General features: G+C 34.4%; 2 protein-coding genes and 1 long non-coding RNA gene across 3 annotated transcripts in view; 1 reads left to right on the top strand and 2 right to left on the bottom strand.

Annotated features, from left to right (window-relative positions):
- The window catches only part of LOC115238218 (tensin-1-like), a 95,562-nt gene extending 88,773 nt beyond the window's left edge, over positions 1 to 6,789 (bottom strand). Inside the window, exon 1 of the mRNA XM_029811830.1 lies at positions 5,778 to 6,789. The gene's annotated coding sequence lies outside the window, so the exon portion shown is untranslated. The remainder of the gene's footprint in view (positions 1 to 5,777) is intronic.
- On the top strand, positions 1,557 to 15,822 carry LOC115238213 (cadherin-86C). The gene is made up of 14 exons (XM_029811819.1): positions 1,557 to 2,622; positions 2,721 to 2,962; positions 3,151 to 3,234; positions 4,548 to 4,768; positions 5,093 to 5,336; positions 5,445 to 5,603; positions 7,308 to 7,634; positions 7,751 to 8,129; positions 8,256 to 8,484; positions 8,676 to 8,922; positions 9,126 to 9,351; positions 9,542 to 9,890; positions 10,300 to 11,138; positions 11,187 to 15,822. The coding sequence occupies exons 1-14, from the start codon at positions 2,418 to 2,420 to the stop codon at positions 15,800 to 15,802; spliced, it is 8,367 nt and encodes a 2,788-aa protein (XP_029667679.1). The 5' UTR covers positions 1,557 to 2,417; the 3' UTR covers positions 15,803 to 15,822.
- Positions 15,823 to 17,271: 1,449 nt separating this feature from the next.
- On the bottom strand, positions 17,272 to 20,681 carry LOC115238262. The gene is made up of 5 exons (XR_003884479.1): positions 20,197 to 20,681; positions 19,023 to 19,084; positions 18,825 to 18,963; positions 18,549 to 18,702; positions 17,272 to 18,043 (listed from the first exon to the last, which is right to left on the bottom strand). It is a non-coding gene; the product is annotated as an uncharacterized LOC115238262 (long non-coding RNA).
- Between the last annotated feature and the right edge of the window lie 909 nt (positions 20,682 to 21,590).

Here is a 21,590-nt window from a genome sequence, read left to right as displayed (position 1 = left end):
CACAAAATTAAAATCGTCGCGCGAAAATAATTATTTAAGAAAAAAACAGTGAAAAATACAATGTCGAAAATATTGGAACGAGGGTTAAATTATTTTCGAGGATCGTTTTTAGACGAAAAAAGAATCGCGAATTTTTTTATTTCGAAAATCTGTGCGTTATTGCATTGCCAAAAGATTCACTCGACCTGTGATCTATGGGTATTCTTATAAACATGAAATATTTGATGATCTCGTGATTCTCTGTGTTCAGGTAAGTTTACGTGTTTTTAATAACTTCTGCTTGATATCTATTTGACTATTAATATATTATTTAATTATAATATAATACAATAATTAAATATATAACAAAATTTTACAATACTAATAAAATTTTATCATTATTGTGTTTTATCTTTATAAGTGCTGGATTTTAAGGAAACACAATGATGTCGTATTTGATTTCTGTCTCGTAGAAAGACATCGAATAATTAAAAAAAAAACTCATTAATTTTTTTATTATAAAACAAAATAATATTTGCAAATTTTACATTTAATATCACATATCAGGTATTTAATATAATATATTATATTAAAGAATATTTTACGCGTTACTATATTTTTTCTTTTGAATAATTTGATATATTATTATGACTATTACAAATTTTTTTAAATTGGAAAATAATTCCCTTGTAATATACAATTTTACGGAGGACATAATCAGAGAAAGAGTTGGAAGGTTAATGACTCTTCTATTCATTTGCAATGAGATCTCAGCATTATATATACATGACGAAATGTCGATGTAGTCGACATATCGACATCTTTCACGTGCATTGAAACTTTGCGGCAACGTGCACAATATACATGGTGCAAGCGTTCATTTATTTATTATATATTTATAAGCAATTTGATGAAAGTTCACAGTAGATTTTCAATCGCGATCACGAATATCGATTTCTTTCAAGTATCCAATAATGTCGGCACAGCTCACAAATACGGTGAAAAAAAGGAAAAGCTTATCGATCGCTTTAACATGGACACTGACCGGTAAAAATATATTAGCGACACAGTATGCGCGTGGACAGGTTAAAGCCCATTTCATCGTTAGACAAACAAGACTCTTATTGTGGATCTATGTGTAGAAGAATCATACTAAATATTCCATTAAATGTCTTACGTCTGCTACATGATAAAATATTTATGCAATGCCAAGGCACAAGACATTGACAGAAAGTATCTATTGTAAATAGGAATAGAGTAGATAGAAATTGTACGGAGTAAAATAAATTTTCTCGTTTAAAAATTTCTGTTTAAAACTTTATATATATTTATATATAAATAACATTTATTTTTAATTGCCTCCAATTCGTTTACACTTTCAACTCATCAAGTTCTGCTGCTCCAATCTCGAAATAATAAAGCAATTAACGCATTAAGAGTTAAAAAAGATCAGACAAAAGTTATAAGAAAGAAAAAAGTTTTGCTCAAAAAAATTGATTCTAAAATGTTCAACAAATATGCTTTTATAAATTTCACTATCTTGAATATATGAAAGAACTTTTATATTACAGTATATATTTCGTTCATTTAAAGAGAAAGAGGAAGAAAGATCTGATAAGCTATCTGATGTATAGTAAAATATACTATCATAAAATTTATCTGCCTGCTGAAACAGATGATGTGTAGACACAATAATATTATTCCGTTGTAAAGAAGTAGTCGATGACCCACATTTGCACCTTCGTTTTAATAATCACGCATATACTATATTGACACTCGTAAAAAATTCAATCGTAATAAAATGATTTCATCCACATGAGAATTACAACATGAGTCATGTTATATAGAGTGTCCCAAAATTGACAGTGAGCGTAAATATATTTAACGCGTTAGAAAATTTTTAATTAAAAATGTGTTAGCAATATGTGCTTATATAAATAAGCGCAGAATTTACAATATTGTTTCAATGCAAATTCACTTAAAACCGTTATTTTGTAATAATTTAATTTATATAAAAATATTTATAAGATATTGACAGAAAAAGATAAATACTTTATATGTAATTATAATAATTCGTAATTGCATATTTTTACGTTTCCATACTTTATCATGAATCATACCCGTGACGTTGAGCAATTGATATACTGTTTTAAAACGCAACAATGAGTATTCGCGACCTCATTTTATGATCATAAAATCGATATATATACGATCGTATCAAAACTCGCCATCTTTTCGCTATTAATGTCGATTACGTGCGAATTATAGAGATACAGTATTATCGATTTGCTGCGTATTGTTTTATATTTAATGTAGAAAGATCTTGCAAATTAAAAGTTCAATATCCTTTAATTCTAAATTCTTTTTTTATCTTTTTTTCTCGAATATTTTTATTTAAATATAGAATATAAAGAGAATTATGTTTTGCCATTTTTAGAATGCCCCTCGTAGGAGCATGTTTCAAAGTGTGGATTTATTTTGGGCTCATTTATGGTTGGAGTGAAAGTGCTCGACCACGTTTTGATACATCTACGGATATGGGATTGGTATTAGTTCCAGCCGATGCCGAGGTCGATTCCGTAATCTTTCGGTTACGCGCCACCGATCAGGACGCGGATTTTCCTCTCGTTTTCGAAATAACTGGTAATTAGAAAAAAAAAAATCTACAAATATCAAAATCATTGCTAAAACGCGATTCACGATCAGAACATAAAACATAATAAATTCTGTATTTCGTTCAGCAACAATTACGCCCGTTGTAAGAATCGACAACCTGCCGTGTACGCTGTACAACAAAGTCTGCCAGGCCAATGTAATCTTAACGAAACGCCTTATGCCCGGACGTCTTCACGATTTTGCAGTCAGGGTTCGGGATACTAAGGGAGACTCAAATTCAATGCAGGCTACCATTTCCGCAACGAATGCCACGACGTCGCGTGATAAAATATTTCCTCACATTCCTTCTTTAATAATGGTACCTGAGGTAATTATTGATGTTTTCTCAAATAACGTTAATTAGCGCTGTAATTGTTTCCTCGAGTATAATAAAGACAAACTCTTTATTTTGCACGTCATTACTAATTATCTATCTAATATTAGCACAAAGTCTATTATTATAACACATAATATTCAATTTTAATATTAAAAATTAATGCAATATCTCGTTAAAAGGATACTAAACCAGGTACAGAACTAGATTATCTTCTCGTACGAGCAAATTCTTGGAGCGGCAAACCTGTTTATATCGAATTATGGGTACGCATTTAACGATTATTTTGCATTTAGATATTTATATGATTAATAAGATGTAATGTAAAATGCAAAATCGCTTTAAATTCGTTTTAGCAACCAAAAGAACTTTTTACTATTCGGCAGCGACAAACGCCAACGCAAACGTTTACTCGACGAGTTGAGTCATCGCTAATTCTCTAATTCATCGCACGTCACGCGTTATTTCTCTGACAGTTTCGATCTCGGGAAAAAGTAACGATGGCGTTGATTCATATTCTCTTTTACTATTCAAAGCTGACCTTATTTTGCGAAAAGCACCGGACAATGATTAAGCAGGGAAATTTGTTCAGCGCCGATCTTCCATTCCTTGATATCAAAATCATTTGTTCTATGCACATATAAAGTTTGTGAAAAAAAATCACGTGTGTGATCGTGTTATTTCTACAATTTGTGCACATTTTTTCACAAATAAACAATCTCAAACAGAAATTATTTTATCATATTAAAGTTAACCGTATATATGAAAATCTTTAAGAATATATACGAATTATAAGTTATAGATTTGTATAGATTTATATTGAGATGTAAATATCCTAAACTGAAACACGACGTATAAGAAAACGAAAACGCGAAGTTACATTTGCTAGACATATAAAGAATAGTTTTGTAAAAAGGACAAAAATTTAATTAACGCGAGATCGATTTTTGCGTAAAATTAATAAAAATTTTTCAAGTAAGCAACCTACACATGTATTTTCAAGTTTGCCCGTGCGAATATGTAAATATTGGCGAAATCCTTGTTGTCTGTCATCTGATATTTGACAGATCGGATTTTTTTTTCATGAAAGTCCAAATAATTCAAGCAAGAAGGCGAAAAATTGACGAGCAGTAAATAGAAGGCGCTAAAGGTGGTCGGAATAAGTCTGGACAGTCTACGGCCAAGTATCGATCGTTCTTAGGGGTCAGTCTCTGCTTTTCAACTTGCGATGCTTATCATTCCGTGGCAAGGAGCATGCGATACGTACTACGGTCCTCGCGTGTGCGGGTTCCACCTACATTCAACGATGTATATATCCATCTATTACTACGAACGATTTCTTACGTCGATTTCACCGGAACATTATGTAAAATTATTGCCGGTCAGCGTGCGTGTACGGTACAAGAATCGAAACGAAGAAATAACAAGGATAAGAGAATTCGCGCGTTTATTATCCGTGATGTTTTATTCATATTAAAAATAGTCCACATAGCGTTCTGCTACAGTGGTTCTCCAAGAAATATCGAATCATTTCGTGTAGAAATGTTTTTTTTTTTTTTTTTAATTGATTAATCATTAACAGCTCATGCAAATTTTACAATGTTTAGGTGAGATTATCCTCGCTAGGCCTTTAGAGGAACTTACGCAAATTACTCATATTGGTGCACCGGTCGTGCTGACTGTGGTAGCTGAGGAAATACGAAGATCTAGAGACGAGCCGCCAGCTCAGGCAACAATCGTCGAAGTCGGATTCCTTCTTGGAGAACCAGGCAACAGCCCGCCATATTTTGAAAATGATAAGTTGGTACCGAATAATTTTAATAACGAGCACGTAAAAGTCAGAGTAACGTTTTTTCATGAATGCTTAATCTAATTTCTGACAAATAAAACTATAATTTGTCATACTATGCCTTTATATACCTTATAAATTATCGATATTATTTTATGCCTTTTTAACGTTTATAACTATAAGTTAAAATCCATACAATAGCGCTCATATTATTCTCACTGTTTTAAATATAGACAGTTTAAATTCTTATCGACAAATTATATTTTGTCGCACTTTATGTGTATATTTATGATATTTATTTATGCTTAAAGCATATTTTCTTTCTCTATTTATAGTTACATTGCATCAATACCAGAAAACTTGGAACCAGGTTCCGTGATAACATTTCCCGAGCAATACTCGACTAAAATTCACGATGAAGATATTGGTAAGGCTGGTGTGTTCGCATTAAAGTTACGAAATAACAATGGTACTTTCGAGATAAATCCGACTGTTGCTGAACGTACAGCAGATTTTATTATCACAGTACGAGACAATACACTCATCGATTACGAGATGTATAAAAGTTTATCCTTTAAGGTATGTATTTCTAATGTCAAAATAATTATTTAATTAACAATAAATAATTAATAAATATTGTCTAGTTTGCATTGATATACATATACATATATATAATGCGTGATATAGATTGTTGCTCAAGAGGTTGGTCCAGCGACAAATCTATCAGCAACAGCAGCGGTCGTTATATTTATACAAGATGTTAACGATAATTCGCCGATATTCGACGAAGAATCTTATGAAGTTACATTGTCGGAAAATGTCACCGTTGGAACACGAGTTATCCAAGTAATTTGTATTATTTTCTTTTAATATAAATCTAAATTCAAACATCATTTTTCTAAAATCACTTTTTATTGGAAGCGTTCTTGGCACAAGACAGGGACAACTACTAAAATCTTTTAATTGTATATATGTACATGCATGTACGCGAGTGAATTTTTCAAAACAAGTTGTACTAACCTCACGGTTGCTGCGCCGCCGATGCTTTCCCGGACCCGGGGGCCTCCTCCTCTCTTAACCATCCTTTATTGCTTTTTATGGCACTCGCGAAAACACGATTAATTAAGATGGCGCGTGTGCTAATGAATAGAATACAACGATCGCGCGGCACTTTGCACGGCATTCCCGACATTAATCGCACGCGATGCACACTTTATAACGGCGGGAAAACGATGCGAGAAGCTAAACAAACATGACTGCACGAATCTACTACCCGTCCGTCGAAAATCGTTCGATCAAAAATGCGCTCCATTTCATGTTATTTTCGCTTCGAAGTGCAAAATTTTTCGCCCTGTGATTGGTCCATCAAAATGTAAATAACTTCAAACGGAGGGCACCACAAGTGCACACCGCGGTACTTCATCTGTTACTAGCATAACTCTCGGTCCAGGAGAATTATTATCTTACATTATATATGATGAATAAGTATACGAGTTAAAATTAAAGAGAAATATCCATAGAATATAATATCCCAAGATACGTGTATGTTATCGCTTTATTGACTATTTTCGCGATCAATCGTTGCTATTAATTAAGTAAATCGTATAAAATATGCATTTTAAAAAATTATTGATTTATAAACATCGAATCTTTGCGCTACGCGAGGTTAATGAATATTAAAATTTCTAATGCATAAAACTCAAAAAATGAAATATACAGATTATTAATAAGCAATCGATATATTCACTTTTCATTATTCATGGTAAATTATTCGGCAATTCGTGTATTATTCCGCACTTTCAATCAGATATAGAAGAAATACGTACCATATATCAGCAAATACATACTTTGATAAATAGTTACTGCGATATTCTTACACATCATTTATCGTGAAAGTAATCAATCGCGAAAGCTAACCGTAATAATTATAGGAAATGATCGCGTTTTGCAGAACAATCTAACACTAAGCTTCTCGCACCACTACTCGCTCGAGGCTCGAGCACTGTATAAATATGTGTTTATTTATATTGTGGCTCGAGTGTCGCCGAGCGAGCGAATGACGCAACAAGAGAGAGACAGAGAGATCACTGCGTGTAGTACATAAATAAAGCGCGGCAATTAAATTTATATTTTTATTTTCTAATTAAGAAAATATTATGTATATTGTAAAAATTGATTATTTATTATATATTATTACTTTTTTCCAAATTGTCATATTCTTAAAAAAATTAAATTGTATTGATTTTAATAAATTAATAATTGTGATTTTTTTAAATAATATGCGCGCATAAAAATGAGACTATAAATTGTCGTACAAAATTTATCACAATATGTTGATTATTTGCATTAATCAAATAATAATAAGATTACAATATTTTTAATATAATATTATAATATTAAGGAATTTTATATAAAATACATATAGATTTTACATTTATCGTGTGTGTAAATTTATGTACTATTTCTATATATATTATCTATATATTAATAAACGTTTATTTAATGTTGTGTTTACTTGACAAAAAGAATCATATTTTTATTAATACACAGGTGCATGCTACTGACAAAGATACCGGTCTCTTTGGCAGCATTCAATACACAGGCATAACAGGACAAGGAAGCGATGCCTTCACGATAGACCCTGATACAGGTTTGATCACGGTCGCAATGGGATCATCTCTAGATCGCGAAATGGCAGCACAATTGCAATTAACTGTACATGCATCCGACGAGAACGGTAAAGGTAACACGGGCGTAGCATCTTTAATAGTGAATTTGCTGGATGTAAATGACAATGCACCGATTTTTGAGAAAAATGCCTACGAATTTACATTAAATTCCGATTTAACAAATTTCACAACACCAGCCATCATAAAGGTAAGCTTTAATTTTATATTTCCATTTGGATTATATTGATTTATAATTGTAACATATTTTCAATATCAACATGTTTAATATTTGAATATTTTTATAATTGTATTTGATGTGCACAGGCCACCGACGCCGATGCTGAACCTCCGAACAACGAAATTCGTTACGAATTGATTCAAGGAAATTATGAACATAAATTTTATCTAAATGAAATCACTGGAGAATTGATATTATGTTCGCCTATCACAAAATTTAGACGGAAGAAACAAAGCGTTTACGACAAATCTCCGAAAAAATTATACAAAGAATTTTTTCAATCGGAACACACCATACGAGGAAATGTATTGAAAACAACAGTATTCCCGGATATGATAAATTCTACGGAAAGTATCCTAAACGAAATCGAATTGAAACATAAAGTTAACGAAATAAGAAAATATCGAAGAAGACGAGCAGAAACTGATATTCTATACACTTTAACTGCCAGAGCATACGATCTTGGTAAATATATTTATATATAAATGCATTTCTTAAAAATAAAAATAATTTGTAAAATAGAATTACAATTTTTATGTAACCAAGTAGAAAATGTATTCATTTATTTCTTATTTAACGTGATGTTTTTAGGCGTACCTCATCTATCGAGCGAGACAGAGATCTCCATCGTCAGAAGAACTGCCATGGAAGCTCGCATAATGATGTTCGTTGTGCCAGGAGAACATCCAAATTTAACGAGGACCGCTGAGACATTAGCTACTATCACAGGTGGACGAATTACCGTATTGGATACACGACCTTATGTGCCGGATAATAAAACAGGCGTTACAGACAATGCTATATCGATGGAAGGAAAAAGGTTGATAAAGATTAATAAAATCTTCTGATTTTCTACACGCATCGTTAAGAAGGAGCATATAAATCTAAACACTTGAAAAAAAATCGATTAAATTGTTTAAGAATCCCCTCTGCTAAAAACAATAAAATCTTTAAATTAGTCTTTAATTCATCTCTCTCATATTTTTAATCTGTTTTGTTATTTGCTGCCAGAACGATCGTTATAGCTCGCGTCGAGCAAACTGAAGTCGGAACACCCCTGGTAGATGTAGAAAAAATTCGCAATATATTAGCTGCGAATGGGGTGGGAATTATTGGCGGCACAGGCACTACCAACGTATCTGTAACATACAACGACGAAACTACCACGAAACTGCCAATCGATGGGGTAATTCACAAAGGGGGAGATAATACGCGGACCTACGTAAACAAAACAATCACCAACGTTCACGAGGAAGTAGTGAGTAAACGTTAATTAAGCCATATTCGTTTCAATATCATCGTGCTTATTTTTTTATTTTACTTATCTCGATATTCTTTCACTAATCTAGCACGTTGTAAAATATTGTTGAGCAGATTCTTATCATGTGAATCATATTTTTTTTCTAATTTTGTTGGCAATCTTCGATTTTAGAGAAATGAGAGATCAGAGTTCCTTTTCAGACTGTGTATAAAGCGGAGAATAAATTGCTCTTTTGGTTACTGATTATTCTGGGCCTACTGATGTTGTTGGCAATTGCAGCGCTTATTGTCTGTTGCATCTGTCCGGGTTGTCCATTTTACATGGCACCTAGAAAGCGCAGGATATACTCGTCGGAAAAGCTTATCACTCGATTTAACGGTCGACCGAAACGGCATCTTCATCGAAAACCATTGGCTACAATCGAGAGTAATTATTACAATTATATTAATTTGAAACGCTTAAATTCTTTTAATTCTTTTAAGATAGTTTTTGCAATTGATACTCTAATTGCATACAATTCTATTTAACGCATACTATGTAATTTATAAAGTCATCGTTATTTATATAAAAGATATTTCAGCTTATTTAAAAAATGATAATATACACAAATACGCAGTTACATCGAATGGAAGAAAGCAAGCTTGGAGCGCAGATCCAGCTCAAAGAAACTGGCAATTTAATCGTCGAAATACTAAGAATGGTGGCTTAGCATCGCTCCCTGGTGATGTCGTGTATATTTCGGAGCGTCCTCCCATTGATCAAGCAAATGTAGAGTCATTAAGGTTACGTGATGGCCCGGCCCACGATCCTTCAAGAAGGAGAAGAATCGAGGAGCAGGAGAGAATGTATGTGGAAGATGTCGAGGAAAAGAAAATTAGAGATTACAATGCCACAGACGCGGATTCTTTACAACGACATGAAATGGAACGTGATTCGGACATTCTGCATCAAGCTTATAGACAAAGGTGGATAGAACGTATCATACTCATCGATAGCGATTTCGCGATAATTTCTAATAATTTCTAAACGATGAAATTTTTCTTGTACAATAAGATTGAGTAGAAATTAACCACAAAAAATAATATATATGACACATTTTTCTATATATTTTTCTTTTAAATTAAAACATTAGAAATTTAGGCATTAACATTGTTAGATTTTTATATAGTAAATCTGACTTATTTAAATATAATTTTATATTATTAAAATCAAATTAATTGTCATTAAAAATGTTTACTTTTTTTTAACTCTTTTTCTTAAAACTCCCATAAAAATTTGTGAAACATATTTTTCTATAGTAAGATTTTTCTTTTAATTAAAATAAAAGATTAGTAATATCAAGATTATATATTCTCTTTTTGAATTACATTACAGATACGTCGATCCTGAATCAAATAACGAGCCGGCGGTAAGAGAGCAACACTTTTACCGCGAAGGAAACGCAGAGGTATTGCAATTAGTAACGCGAGGACAAGTAGAAGATACGAGTCAACATCATTATCCGACGACTTTTATAGTGGATGGCAAAGATGTACTTTTGCAGCGGTTTATGCAAGATCAGAAAGCGCGGCAAGAACTATCAATGCAGGAACCCGAGGTGCTACGCACGGTCGAGTCTCATCAACATCCAAGAAATTTATATCAACAGGAAATTCTTCTTCTGCCGGAAGAATTAGAAGATAGGCGTCGACGAGCGGAGGAATTAGATTCTAACGCTCAAAAATTGACGATGGGTGATGGATATGCGGCGCAGAAGATAGACCTGGAATCACAAATGCGAGAGGTTCATCGTCAAGAGATTTCGATAAACATGCCCGGGATATCGGATAAAACATCGGTTCCCAAGGACCAAACGGTGCAATCTGCAACGATGCAATCGTACGCGTTTCATGATCTGGAGCTGGCAAGACAGAACGTCTTGCTGACGCGATTACTTTTGGAGAGAGAATCCAGGTACGCTGGTGGCATCACGATGGACGCCGTGAGTTATTTAGAAACTCAAAGTCTTCCTGGACAAGCGGTCATTGCCACACAGACCGAAAGAACCGCTGCAACTCAAACGGAACGACATATACGAAGCAGAAGCGACAATGATGAATCCGATGAGGATACTCGAAACCGAAAAAAGATGAAGTCAAAGAAACGCTACGATGAGGAAAAATTGAAGAGAACGCGGACCTTATGGATGAAGTCGCCTATCGAGGAAGAGGAAAGCCCATGCTTCGACAAACGGCTGAACATCTTGAGGAAAAAAGTAAAAGAAGTAAAAGAGAGACGAAAGGCATCCTTACAGCCTAAAGTACTGCGGGAAATATCGGATTCTCTCGACGAGAACGGAAGCACTTGTCGTGAAAGAGAAGGAAAGTCGGCGAAAACTTGTCAACAGCCCATCGAAGAGACTAGCATTGCATATAAAATGTTGCGTGAAAAGAAAAATGGCTCTTCGTCATCTATAGAAGTAGGTAGACAACAAGATGAGAAAACTTTCGATGAAAAAGAAACGGAGAGCTTCTCATCACCGGAAATAAGTGTCGATAATAGAAAATATATCCAAGAAAGGGTGGAGAAAAAGAGTTCGAGGAAAGAAAGCAAATTAAAAAAAGAAAAAAAGATAGAATCCGTGATAAAACCTAGTTTTCGGGTTTTAGAAAAAGAAATCACGATGTTGACGAAAAGACTGAGTAAACTCGCCGATAAAAAGGTACAGGAAGCCACAAGGGAAGAAAGTACGAGTCAAGAAAAATCGAGGACATCGGAAGACTTCAAAAAAGATCTACGTACATCGAAGAAAATAGATGATTCAAAGAAACGCAAACAATCTGAAACTTCTCCAGATATAGCAAAAGAGGCGAAGACTGAAAAATTTATTTATCATCAACCGCAGATTATGAGTCCTGGCAGTACCGAATACGAAGATCCGTTTGAAAAACCGATGAAATCAAAATCGGAATTTCGTCAAAAAGTTGCAAAGCACAAACAAACAAGTAGCCATATGAGAACAAAAAAACAGACGCAGAAAGAACGTAAAAAACAAATCGCACAACAGGATCGAGAGCCCGAAAAATGCAAGGATGCCGCGAGTAAAGAAAATAGCAGATCAAGCATCGAGAAGACTGCTAAATTATTATCACGTACGCGTAAGTTAGCAACTATCGGCCGTAGAAAGCACGTTTCGGAAGAACCCAGCACGAGTACAAGTTCCGATCGAATAAACGGTAAGAAGGACTTGTTCGTCAGTCGAGATTCTGACAAAAGAAGCGCAGATTCTGCAGAGATTTCATCGCATCATGTGGATCAGCAAAAACCGAAACAGAAATTAGATCACGTGAGCGAGAGATTCTCCGATGATTTTGTAACAGAACCACAGAGAAAAGACACCGATCGACAAACCGCTTTTCATTCAACGATAGATATAAGCACGCATAAAAAAGACATTGCAAACGATAAAAAAATAATACAATTTTCAGATGATTTTACAATAGAAACACAAAAGAAAGACATGGAACATCAAATGCAAACTGCTATTGAAAGTGAGATTGAGCAAAGTGCATGTTCCGATAGTGGCAAAGATCATGTAACATTGAAAGAAATGGCCAAAGATATCTTATTTTTTCAAGATCTAAAATATACACAACCAGAAAGTGAGATAACATTAGACACTGCAAAGAAACGAGAATTTGAAACGTCTAATATAGAAGATTTGGACAGCAAAAAAAGGACAATGCCTTTAGATTCTCCTGTCTTAGAAACGTTAAAAGAGGATCAAATAGAGAGACCATCATCGCATATTGATAAAAATGATATCGAAGACAAAATAGCTTACATGTCCGAAAAACATGAGAAAGAAACAAAGAAACCCTTACATGAAATTGAAAAAGAAATGTTAGAAAAAGAAAAAATTACATTAGATGATACACTCGAATTAAAGACGTTAGAAGATGTCGAAAGAACTATGAGGAAAGAAAATGAGGAACAATATGTAAAAAGTCCGAAAATATCGAATGATGTCATGGAGCATCACGTCGAACAAATAGAAGAATATAAGAAAAACGAATTGTGTAGCGACACTATCACATCATTATCAAAAATGGAAAAAGATTTAAAAGACATTAAAGATGTTACGCACTTATTATATACAAAAGAAGAAGACAAAACTGTATGTAAACCTGAAAGTGATCAAAAAGAGGAATTAAGTCATGAATCCATGAAAGAACATAGTGGAGAGGAAATGCCTTTAGCAGAAATTACAATAGATACTAAACAAGATGATGGAAAAATGATAAAAAAATTAGTACCGAAAGAGAACGAAGAGGACTCGTCACGTACAATTAAAAGTGACGAGAAAATGAAAATTACAAAGTCAGATATCGACGGATATCAAAATGTTATTGAGAAACCGGAAGAGATTCTAAAAGAATATGTGACTCAAGATTTAGAGAAAATGGAGAAAGACGTAGAATCAATAACTGAAACATTTGAAAAATCGTTCGATATTAGGCAATCATCTAAAGATGATTCTGTAAATTTACCTGGCATTCACCGCGCGTTTTCAATCAATGATAAAACATTAAAGTATATTGATGATACAAGTCAAGAAGATGATTTAAGCCAATCTGAATCTGGTGAAATAATACATATTGTAAAGGAAGATATCGATACAGACAAATTGAAGCGCTTTAGTGATCCCAATGCAAAGACAGAGATTGAAAGCCAAAAAACTGAAGAAGAATCGCATATGTCCTTTCAAGAAATATCCAAATTGCAAGAAACAAAATTAGAAAAAACGATTGAACCTGCAAAAGAAAAAGAAGAATCATTTCTCGAACAATCCCAAGAAAAAGCGGAAGAAACATCTTCAGTAAAGGAAATATCCGATAAAGAAGTAAAAATGATACTTGATAAAGAACTTTCTACTGATCAATTACCGAAAGATACAGATCTAGAAAAGTCAACTACCAGCGAGTCAGAAAAATTGGATAAATCTGCGACAGTTGCTGAGAATATAGACGTTGCAGAATCACGAAGCAATGGAGAGCACCAAACAGACGTAAGCGTTCCAATTTTTAGCAGCTTTATTGATGATACAATCGATGTTTCGGAGGAGAGCGACTCATCCAGTGATATTTCCAGGAAAACAACGCTGACCATGAGACCCTATGATACTCCGCGTCATCGGCAAAGGTGGCAGCAACAAGAAAGCCTTGAAATAGCGGGTATGTCTGAAATAAGAACTTTTAAAGACGGAGAAGATGCAAGAGTAGAAATCGAAATGGGAGAGAATACAGGCAGTAACATATCGCTCGATGAAATTGAAAATATCAAAGATTCGATTGCGATTGAAGCAACGATTAATGAATCACAGACACATGCAGAGATCGCTACTACATCCGAAAAAATCTTTTCCAACGGTGAAAAAATTTTATCCGTATATGACTTGAAAAAAGTAAATGAGATTAAAAAAGACAGAGATTTTAAGTCAAAATTTGAAGAATCAGAAGCTAATATAAAATCGGATATAAAAGATTTATTGACAACAATTCAAGATAAAGTTTTTTTAATTGTAAGCGCTAAAGAATTAAACGACACGTTAAAAGAAAATGTTAAGGATGAAATCCTTCCGATAACAAAAGAGGACAGGGAATGTAAAAGTGAGATTGCTACACCTCTTAAGAAGATTGAAAAAATTTTCGAACCTATGCAACAAAATGACAAAAGTGAAATTAGATCGCCTTTGAAACAAGCTGAGCAAATAGATCTTACAGAAGATAGAAAAAAACCCGAAGATACCAAAGTAAATAAAACGAGAATAAAAAATTCTCTGGACAAAATCAAAACTAAAGACATCGAGGTAGATAAAATAAAAAATAAAGACAGTAAAAACGGCACTTTGAAGAAGTATGCTGGAAAAACAGAGCTTCTCGAAAGCTCTGCGAAGAAAAGAAAGAAACCTGAGCGACCAAAGATGCCTTCACCCGGAGAGAGAAAACGCGTTCTTGACGAAAAGTCAAAGGAGAAAGGTACGCCAAGTCATTCTCATCATCGATCTCGTAAGTCCATTGATGGCGATCCAGAAAAAAAATTTAGAGACGACGGATCGCAGAAACAAGCATCGCGAAGCGAAGAGGAGAATCCGCAAAAACAAGCGTTGCCTAAATCAAAATTCAAGAAAGACAAGAAATTTACAATTCCCTCGAAAACTAGTGAGATCGATACGAGTAAAACGCAATCGAAGTACATGGCCTGGTATAATAAAAAACGCGACGAGACCGAGAAGAAGAGACTGGAAAAGAAGACGGCGGAAGACGAGGAACAGTTACCACGCTGGGTAAGTAGAGGCTTGAAACAAACAGTTAAGCAAAAAGAGAAGCAAAGTATAGAACACAAGACTCCGGAAGTGACGCCGCGTACGAGACGCAAGATCAAGCCTTTAATAAATGTCGAGTCTGAACAATTGAAGGCTATCGTGCGCCAAGGACGACGGTTAAGAAAAGCCGAGGGTAATCTTGAGGAGGATCCGCCGATCCAGATATTTGCCAGAACACCGCCGATTCCTACGGACACCCAGCATCGTTTGCTGCAACACTCGGAATATAAATACGAGAGGGTACCGCCGCCTTTTTATCTTCATCCACCCCCGCCAGCGCCGCATCCATCACCGCAACTGTCGCCGGAGATATCCCTCGAAATACAACCATCTACATCGCAATATGAGCAATCTGAGAACGAGTTGCATTCGGAGAGCACCGTTGCACCGTTCCAAAGTGGCACTCGTCTACGTCATCAACAGCTTCTCGAAAAGAAAAGTGTTTTCGATATTGCATACAGTGAAGCCGCGCCATCGCAACTCCGATCCGACAGCGCAACTCCACCGTCTTAACTCTCTTGGACATTAATATTACGAATTTCTTTAATACAAGAAAAAAATATACATATAACATATAAAATAATTATATATACGATATGTGTGTAGTATATATAATTATTTATTTGACAAATGTTATATACAGAATTACTTCAATGTATTTTTAACCGCGCAATTACGTCGATTAAAGTAAAAATTTTATATACATACATCTACATGCAATCAGAACATAGCAAAATTATGTCTTGTAAATATTTTATAACATCATGTTACTATTTTTGGCATTATTTTTTTGATTATTCCATTGTTGAATCCAAGAACTTTTAATATAAATAATACTTACCACGATTATTTAATATCATGACAAACAATCGTCATAATCCTCTTTAATATCGAGGTTTAACTAAGACGTATAAAATATTTCCTGCAAAAAGCAAGAGAAATATATATAACTGTTCGTAGCATAGTATAGTTTGTTTATGTTACTGCCAATAAATAATGATATCAATGTATCTTTAAGTAAAATGCAACACGAATTGGGGCGACTAATTTTATATATTATTATTCCAGTATAATAATGTTTATATAATATATCAATCTTTGTAAATATATAGATATATGTATAAAAATGCGTATTCTATGTAATTAATATCCTTCTATTAATTTCGCTTTCTTTGTTCCTTGATAATTTAAAGTACAAATTCGAGAGAGAGAGAGAGTATTCAATCTTTTTCGTAGCTTAGTAGTTTTTATTTCGTATTCGGATATATTTAAAGCATTTCCAAATTCAAAATATATATATATGTAAAATAAAATTTGCATAAATTTCTTTCTAAGGTTGCCAACAAAATAGATTTTTTTAAAGAAAACATGATTCTCAAAGGACTGCGAAAAGAACGTGGCTGCAGAATTTAGCAATTTAATATAAAAATCGATTCGCGTAGTTCTTTCAGATTAACATTATTTAATAAAAATTTCTACAATTTAAATAAACTTGTGTATACGAGATATATTGCCGCGACGCCACTGACATTGTAATAATCACATGCATAGAAGCCAGGTAAAGCCTAGCTTCTGCCACTTCTGTTTTGCTGCTACAAAAATATCCTTCGTGTCGACTTTACCAGCTCACTATCTTTTACCAACCAATTTATCTGCACTCGATGTGCTGTCTGCAACGAATATACAACCAGCCATTATCAGCAGAATAACGATAGAGTCGACGTAAGAACATTCTTCATTATCTAACTTCAATATTGCAAAAAAGATAACATATTAAATACCATTATCATCATCAAACAACATTAACATATCATTCAGAATGATAAAAAACCATTCTGTCATTCATATTAAATCTTACAAAATTTTAAAATTTAGTATATTGAAAAAAAAGAAAAAGGTTTCAAGCAATCGAAGAATATATTGAATATAATCTTATATAATGTATTATAATATAATTATATATATTTTTATCTCTTACGTAATATTATACAACATATATGTATATTATATATTATATTATATCATGCATATGCTTTACTTTCTTTATATCATACGGGACAATTAAAAAAAAGTTTAAACATGTGAGGAAAGAAGTCCAACATGCGTCCTTGAGTTTTCTAACGTTAAGTTGAAATTTTACATTCGCGCAATCAGCTGTTATTAATTATTATCTGTGCTGGAAATTTCGTGCATAAATGAAGGAAGAAAAAAGCGGAATCTCTTCGTTGCGTGATAAGATTGTTTCGACCATTCTCCATTCTTGGGTGCATCGACGTCAGTCAATGAACGGCATTACCGATGACGTACGCGTTCTCCACGCAACGCGACGAGCACGTGTTTCGCCGGTTTTGACGTATCGGCGGCGTGCCGCTGACGACAGAGATGACGTTACCGATGCAACTAACCTACCGTAATCGAAAACATAATGGTGCATCAAACATAACCGGAGACTGGTAAATCTTTGGATCGGGAGAGCACGATAAACGAGTTAGTCACGCCGCTTGTCCTTGCAGTCCCGAGTCTCGAGGTCGCCCACCCGAGATCACCGCGTCTCGTATCTTGCTACCACGTATACTCGCCTGTTATCCGCGAACCTTATCAGTCGGCCGTTTGCGACACATTCGGTCCCGGCAAGCTCGCTATGAATTGACAATTGGTCATTCATACATTGGTTATTCATACGTGAGCACGCAGATTTTTAAAAGGCCTGCCTCGTCCATCCGTTATCGCGACGAGATGGAAAACCAACTTGGCCTAAAAGAAAAAAAAGATTTTCTTGTTGATAACAATTACTAATTAAAAATATAATATAGAATAGATTATTGAATTATTGTCTATTGTATTGTTCAAAAAATCTTCTGAAGTAACAATAAAAGAGTTTCCATAATTTAAATATATTTCCAATTTTAGGATCAATGTATTAAAACATTGATAGAAATATTTATAAAATATAAATTGTATACAGAGAGAAAAAGAGAAAGAAAGAGAGAGAGAGAGAGAGAGAGAGAGAACTAATATATAACAAAGAAATAATAATATTAATAAATAATATAAATAAATTATATTATATATAAAAAAAGCATTTATTTCTCTTTATATATTATTAACGGTTTGTTAATTATTTTAGTCCCATTCGCAATTTACAATGTACTATTATCATGTAATAAAAGTTACAATAATATTTTTTGATATACACCAAATCAGAAGTGATCTGTGTGCTACTAGATCATTATTTTGCAATGACAATATCATACTTTACCACTATAATAATCTTGCAAATTTACGTCAAGATTACGTCTGATTCCCTCAAATGTGTCGATGCCGCTTGATTAAAACCGCGTCAAGTCAGAATAGGATGACGCTATTTCAACTGCGACAGTCAAGCGATGTTACGCGTTGTCGGTGAAAGATATCTTCGTATGAACAATAGACCAAATGTTAATTGTTGTTAATAAAGAGTCATGTATGTTGCTGTTGCAACGGCAAGCAGAGCCGCGGAAGAGGCTGCACCTGTACCAGCCGTGCGCAAACACACCTGAAACCTTTGACCTTTTCATCGACTCGCTTGCCTCTCCTCCTGGCGAGCATCGATCTCTCTTTCATCCGCCCCTTCGAACCCTTCGTCAACTGTAATTCCATCAAGTACCGCTGCTACACTGAACGCAACGACGTTTCTGAAAGCGAGACCGCAATCGATGCATTTTAATTTGATTACTCGAAGAGAAATACATACCGATCGTGCAATTCAGCTTTCGAACTTATCCGAATACGAGCGAGAGGAATACCACTGGAATGCTGGAATAACCGATACACAAGAATTAATTAAATTACTACAACACAATCTCTGTAATTAATTTGTAGTAAACAATCTATCTATCTAATGTTATAAAACTATTACACCATTTTTATGTTGCACTGTCTATTTTCAAGCATAATCAGAAGATTTCGATTTTTATATGCTTGATATACTTTTCTTTTGTCTGCGTAAGATATATTCTAAATTGATAATATTTATGAAAAAATCTCTTTCACATTTTTATGACTTTTGATATCGCGATATTCTCTTTGGCGGGTACTAGTGAAATGTTGGTCCAGCCCTGACTGGATTCACACTGATGCACTATTTTCGTTTTAATTACGATCGCAAATATAGCATGTGAGCTTGTATATTATATGCCGTGAAAAGTTAGGCGTATATAAGCGGAACGGGTTTAGCCCGGTCCTTAATAGCCATCAATCATTGCCAAAATTCGGCAACGCGTTGGACAACACGAGCGGCAGGATACCATCACCAAAGTAGAGTTCTCCGGGACCAACGTGACAAGGGGAGTACGGGAATAGGGGAAGGGACCGAGTGAGACATGAAACCCGTTCGATACTTCCGAAAAGTCGGCCCGACCATTCCGGTTGCGTTCACATGAATCCATCGTATCACCAACACAAACTCGACTCCACGCGAATATAAGCAGTGACATAAAGCAGTCAAGAAAGCGGGAGAGTGAACGGAATGAATAGAAAATACGTAGAAACTTGTTCATTTTCTGTGAAATATACTTTAAAACTATGATAAGAAAAACGACATATCTCTTTCTTATCAAAGTTGGTGAACGAGAAAGTTTCCACGCATAGAATTAATTTTCAAAACTTATTAACTGAGGAAAATTTACTCTACAATTGATAAAGTTTTTCTTTTTTCTTCAAATAAATAATAAATTAAATATACAAATCATTTTATTATAATATTTAGTTTATACTTTTCGAATTATATTTTTGTAATTTTAGCTGTCTCTTATAAAGAGAGATGTATTTATGGATTAAAAACCTTTTGATATCTCTCGATATTTCTTGACCACTTGTTCGACGATAAATATAGATTGAAAATGCGCTGGTAAGTAAAAAGTACTCACGGATACGTCAACGCTATATATTTCGATCAGATGAAGAGCGAAATGCGATTACGCGCGTATCCGATGCAACGACTGATACTGCAGTTGACGCGATACTGTTGGCAAGCAGGAAGCGAGCGAGTTAGGGTCCGAAGATTAACCAGAGAGTCAGGGGAATCGGCAACTTTACTTCCGGTGGCGGTTCGAGAGAGCGTATAATTTGATATCGAGTTTCACGCTCGGCTCTCTGTATACGGCGAGAATCTATATCCGAACTTCAAAGCGCCTGCAAACTTTCCGCCAAGACCACGGGAAAAGTTTGCGCGGACAAATTTAATTGAAGAGTGTATCTGGTGCGCGCTGCAAATGCTATTTGCATTTCAAACGAACCGGTCTAATGACATGTCTCAGTGACATTTATTTGCTTGCATAAATCATGCCTGGATCCGGAGAGGGACCCAGATGCGCGTGTTGCAACTGTCGAGAAACAGTTCCAGAACTTTAGCGTAAGTACAAGGTGACTATATGTGCAAAACGAAAATTAACTCTATGCGTGGACACAGCACGAGTGCGTTGTATCCTTTCGCGCGTAAATACAAGGTTGCTATACAAGCAACGCAGAAGAGATTGCGAGAAATTGATGTTCCTATACTGCAGGCTTGCCCAATCTTTATTAAAGTGTGATCGACTTTTATGGTTACAGATGCACATCGATTACATTTCCTTTTTTTAAGTTTCCAAAATGGAGAGCTCGTTACAACAAAAACAAATAGGTATTAATATTATAATATACCATATAATTTATTTATTATTTAAATTGCAAAAATACTTTTGTACTCTTTTTCAATTCATGTGATGGCTGTGCCTGCATCTCATTTATTAAAAGTTGAAAATTAGATGATTAATACGTAATAGCTAGTCTCATTGAATCTTCCATATTTATCTGTCAAGCTGTTGAGAAGGGAGTTTTAATCATATTTAAATAAAAAAAACGCTTCACACAAATAGAACCAGGAGTAAAGCATTTCACTACATTGATCGGGATGGGCAGGTCTGTCATATCGTATATTAGGCTGATATATTGTTTAATATATTATTTACGCTTATATCGATCAGCTGTTAATACGCATGCGGCAATGCGTATGACAAAATTTTGTCGTACGTATATAATAGTCTCAAAGTTGATCGCGTTCATGATCGTTGTAAAAGTTTGTCACTCTGTTCGACTTTCGTACGATAAAAAATTTAACAAGTTTTTGACGGAAATTCTTCGCTTGGATACTTTTCAATAGCCAGTCGGTACGTTCGATAAATCTAATATCTTTATAAAATGTGTTAAGAATTCTTTTACGTTGTTAATTGAGAGAAGTATTAAATTAATATAACAATATACAATAAATATCTCTCATACTCTT

Source organism: Formica exsecta, unplaced genomic scaffold (assembly GCF_003651465.1).
Source record: "Formica exsecta isolate Colony F162 unplaced genomic scaffold, ASM365146v1 scaffold33, whole genome shotgun sequence".
NCBI classification, from domain to species: Eukaryota; Metazoa; Arthropoda; class Insecta; order Hymenoptera; family Formicidae; genus Formica; species Formica exsecta.
This window is presented reverse-complemented; position numbering and strand designations above follow the sequence as displayed.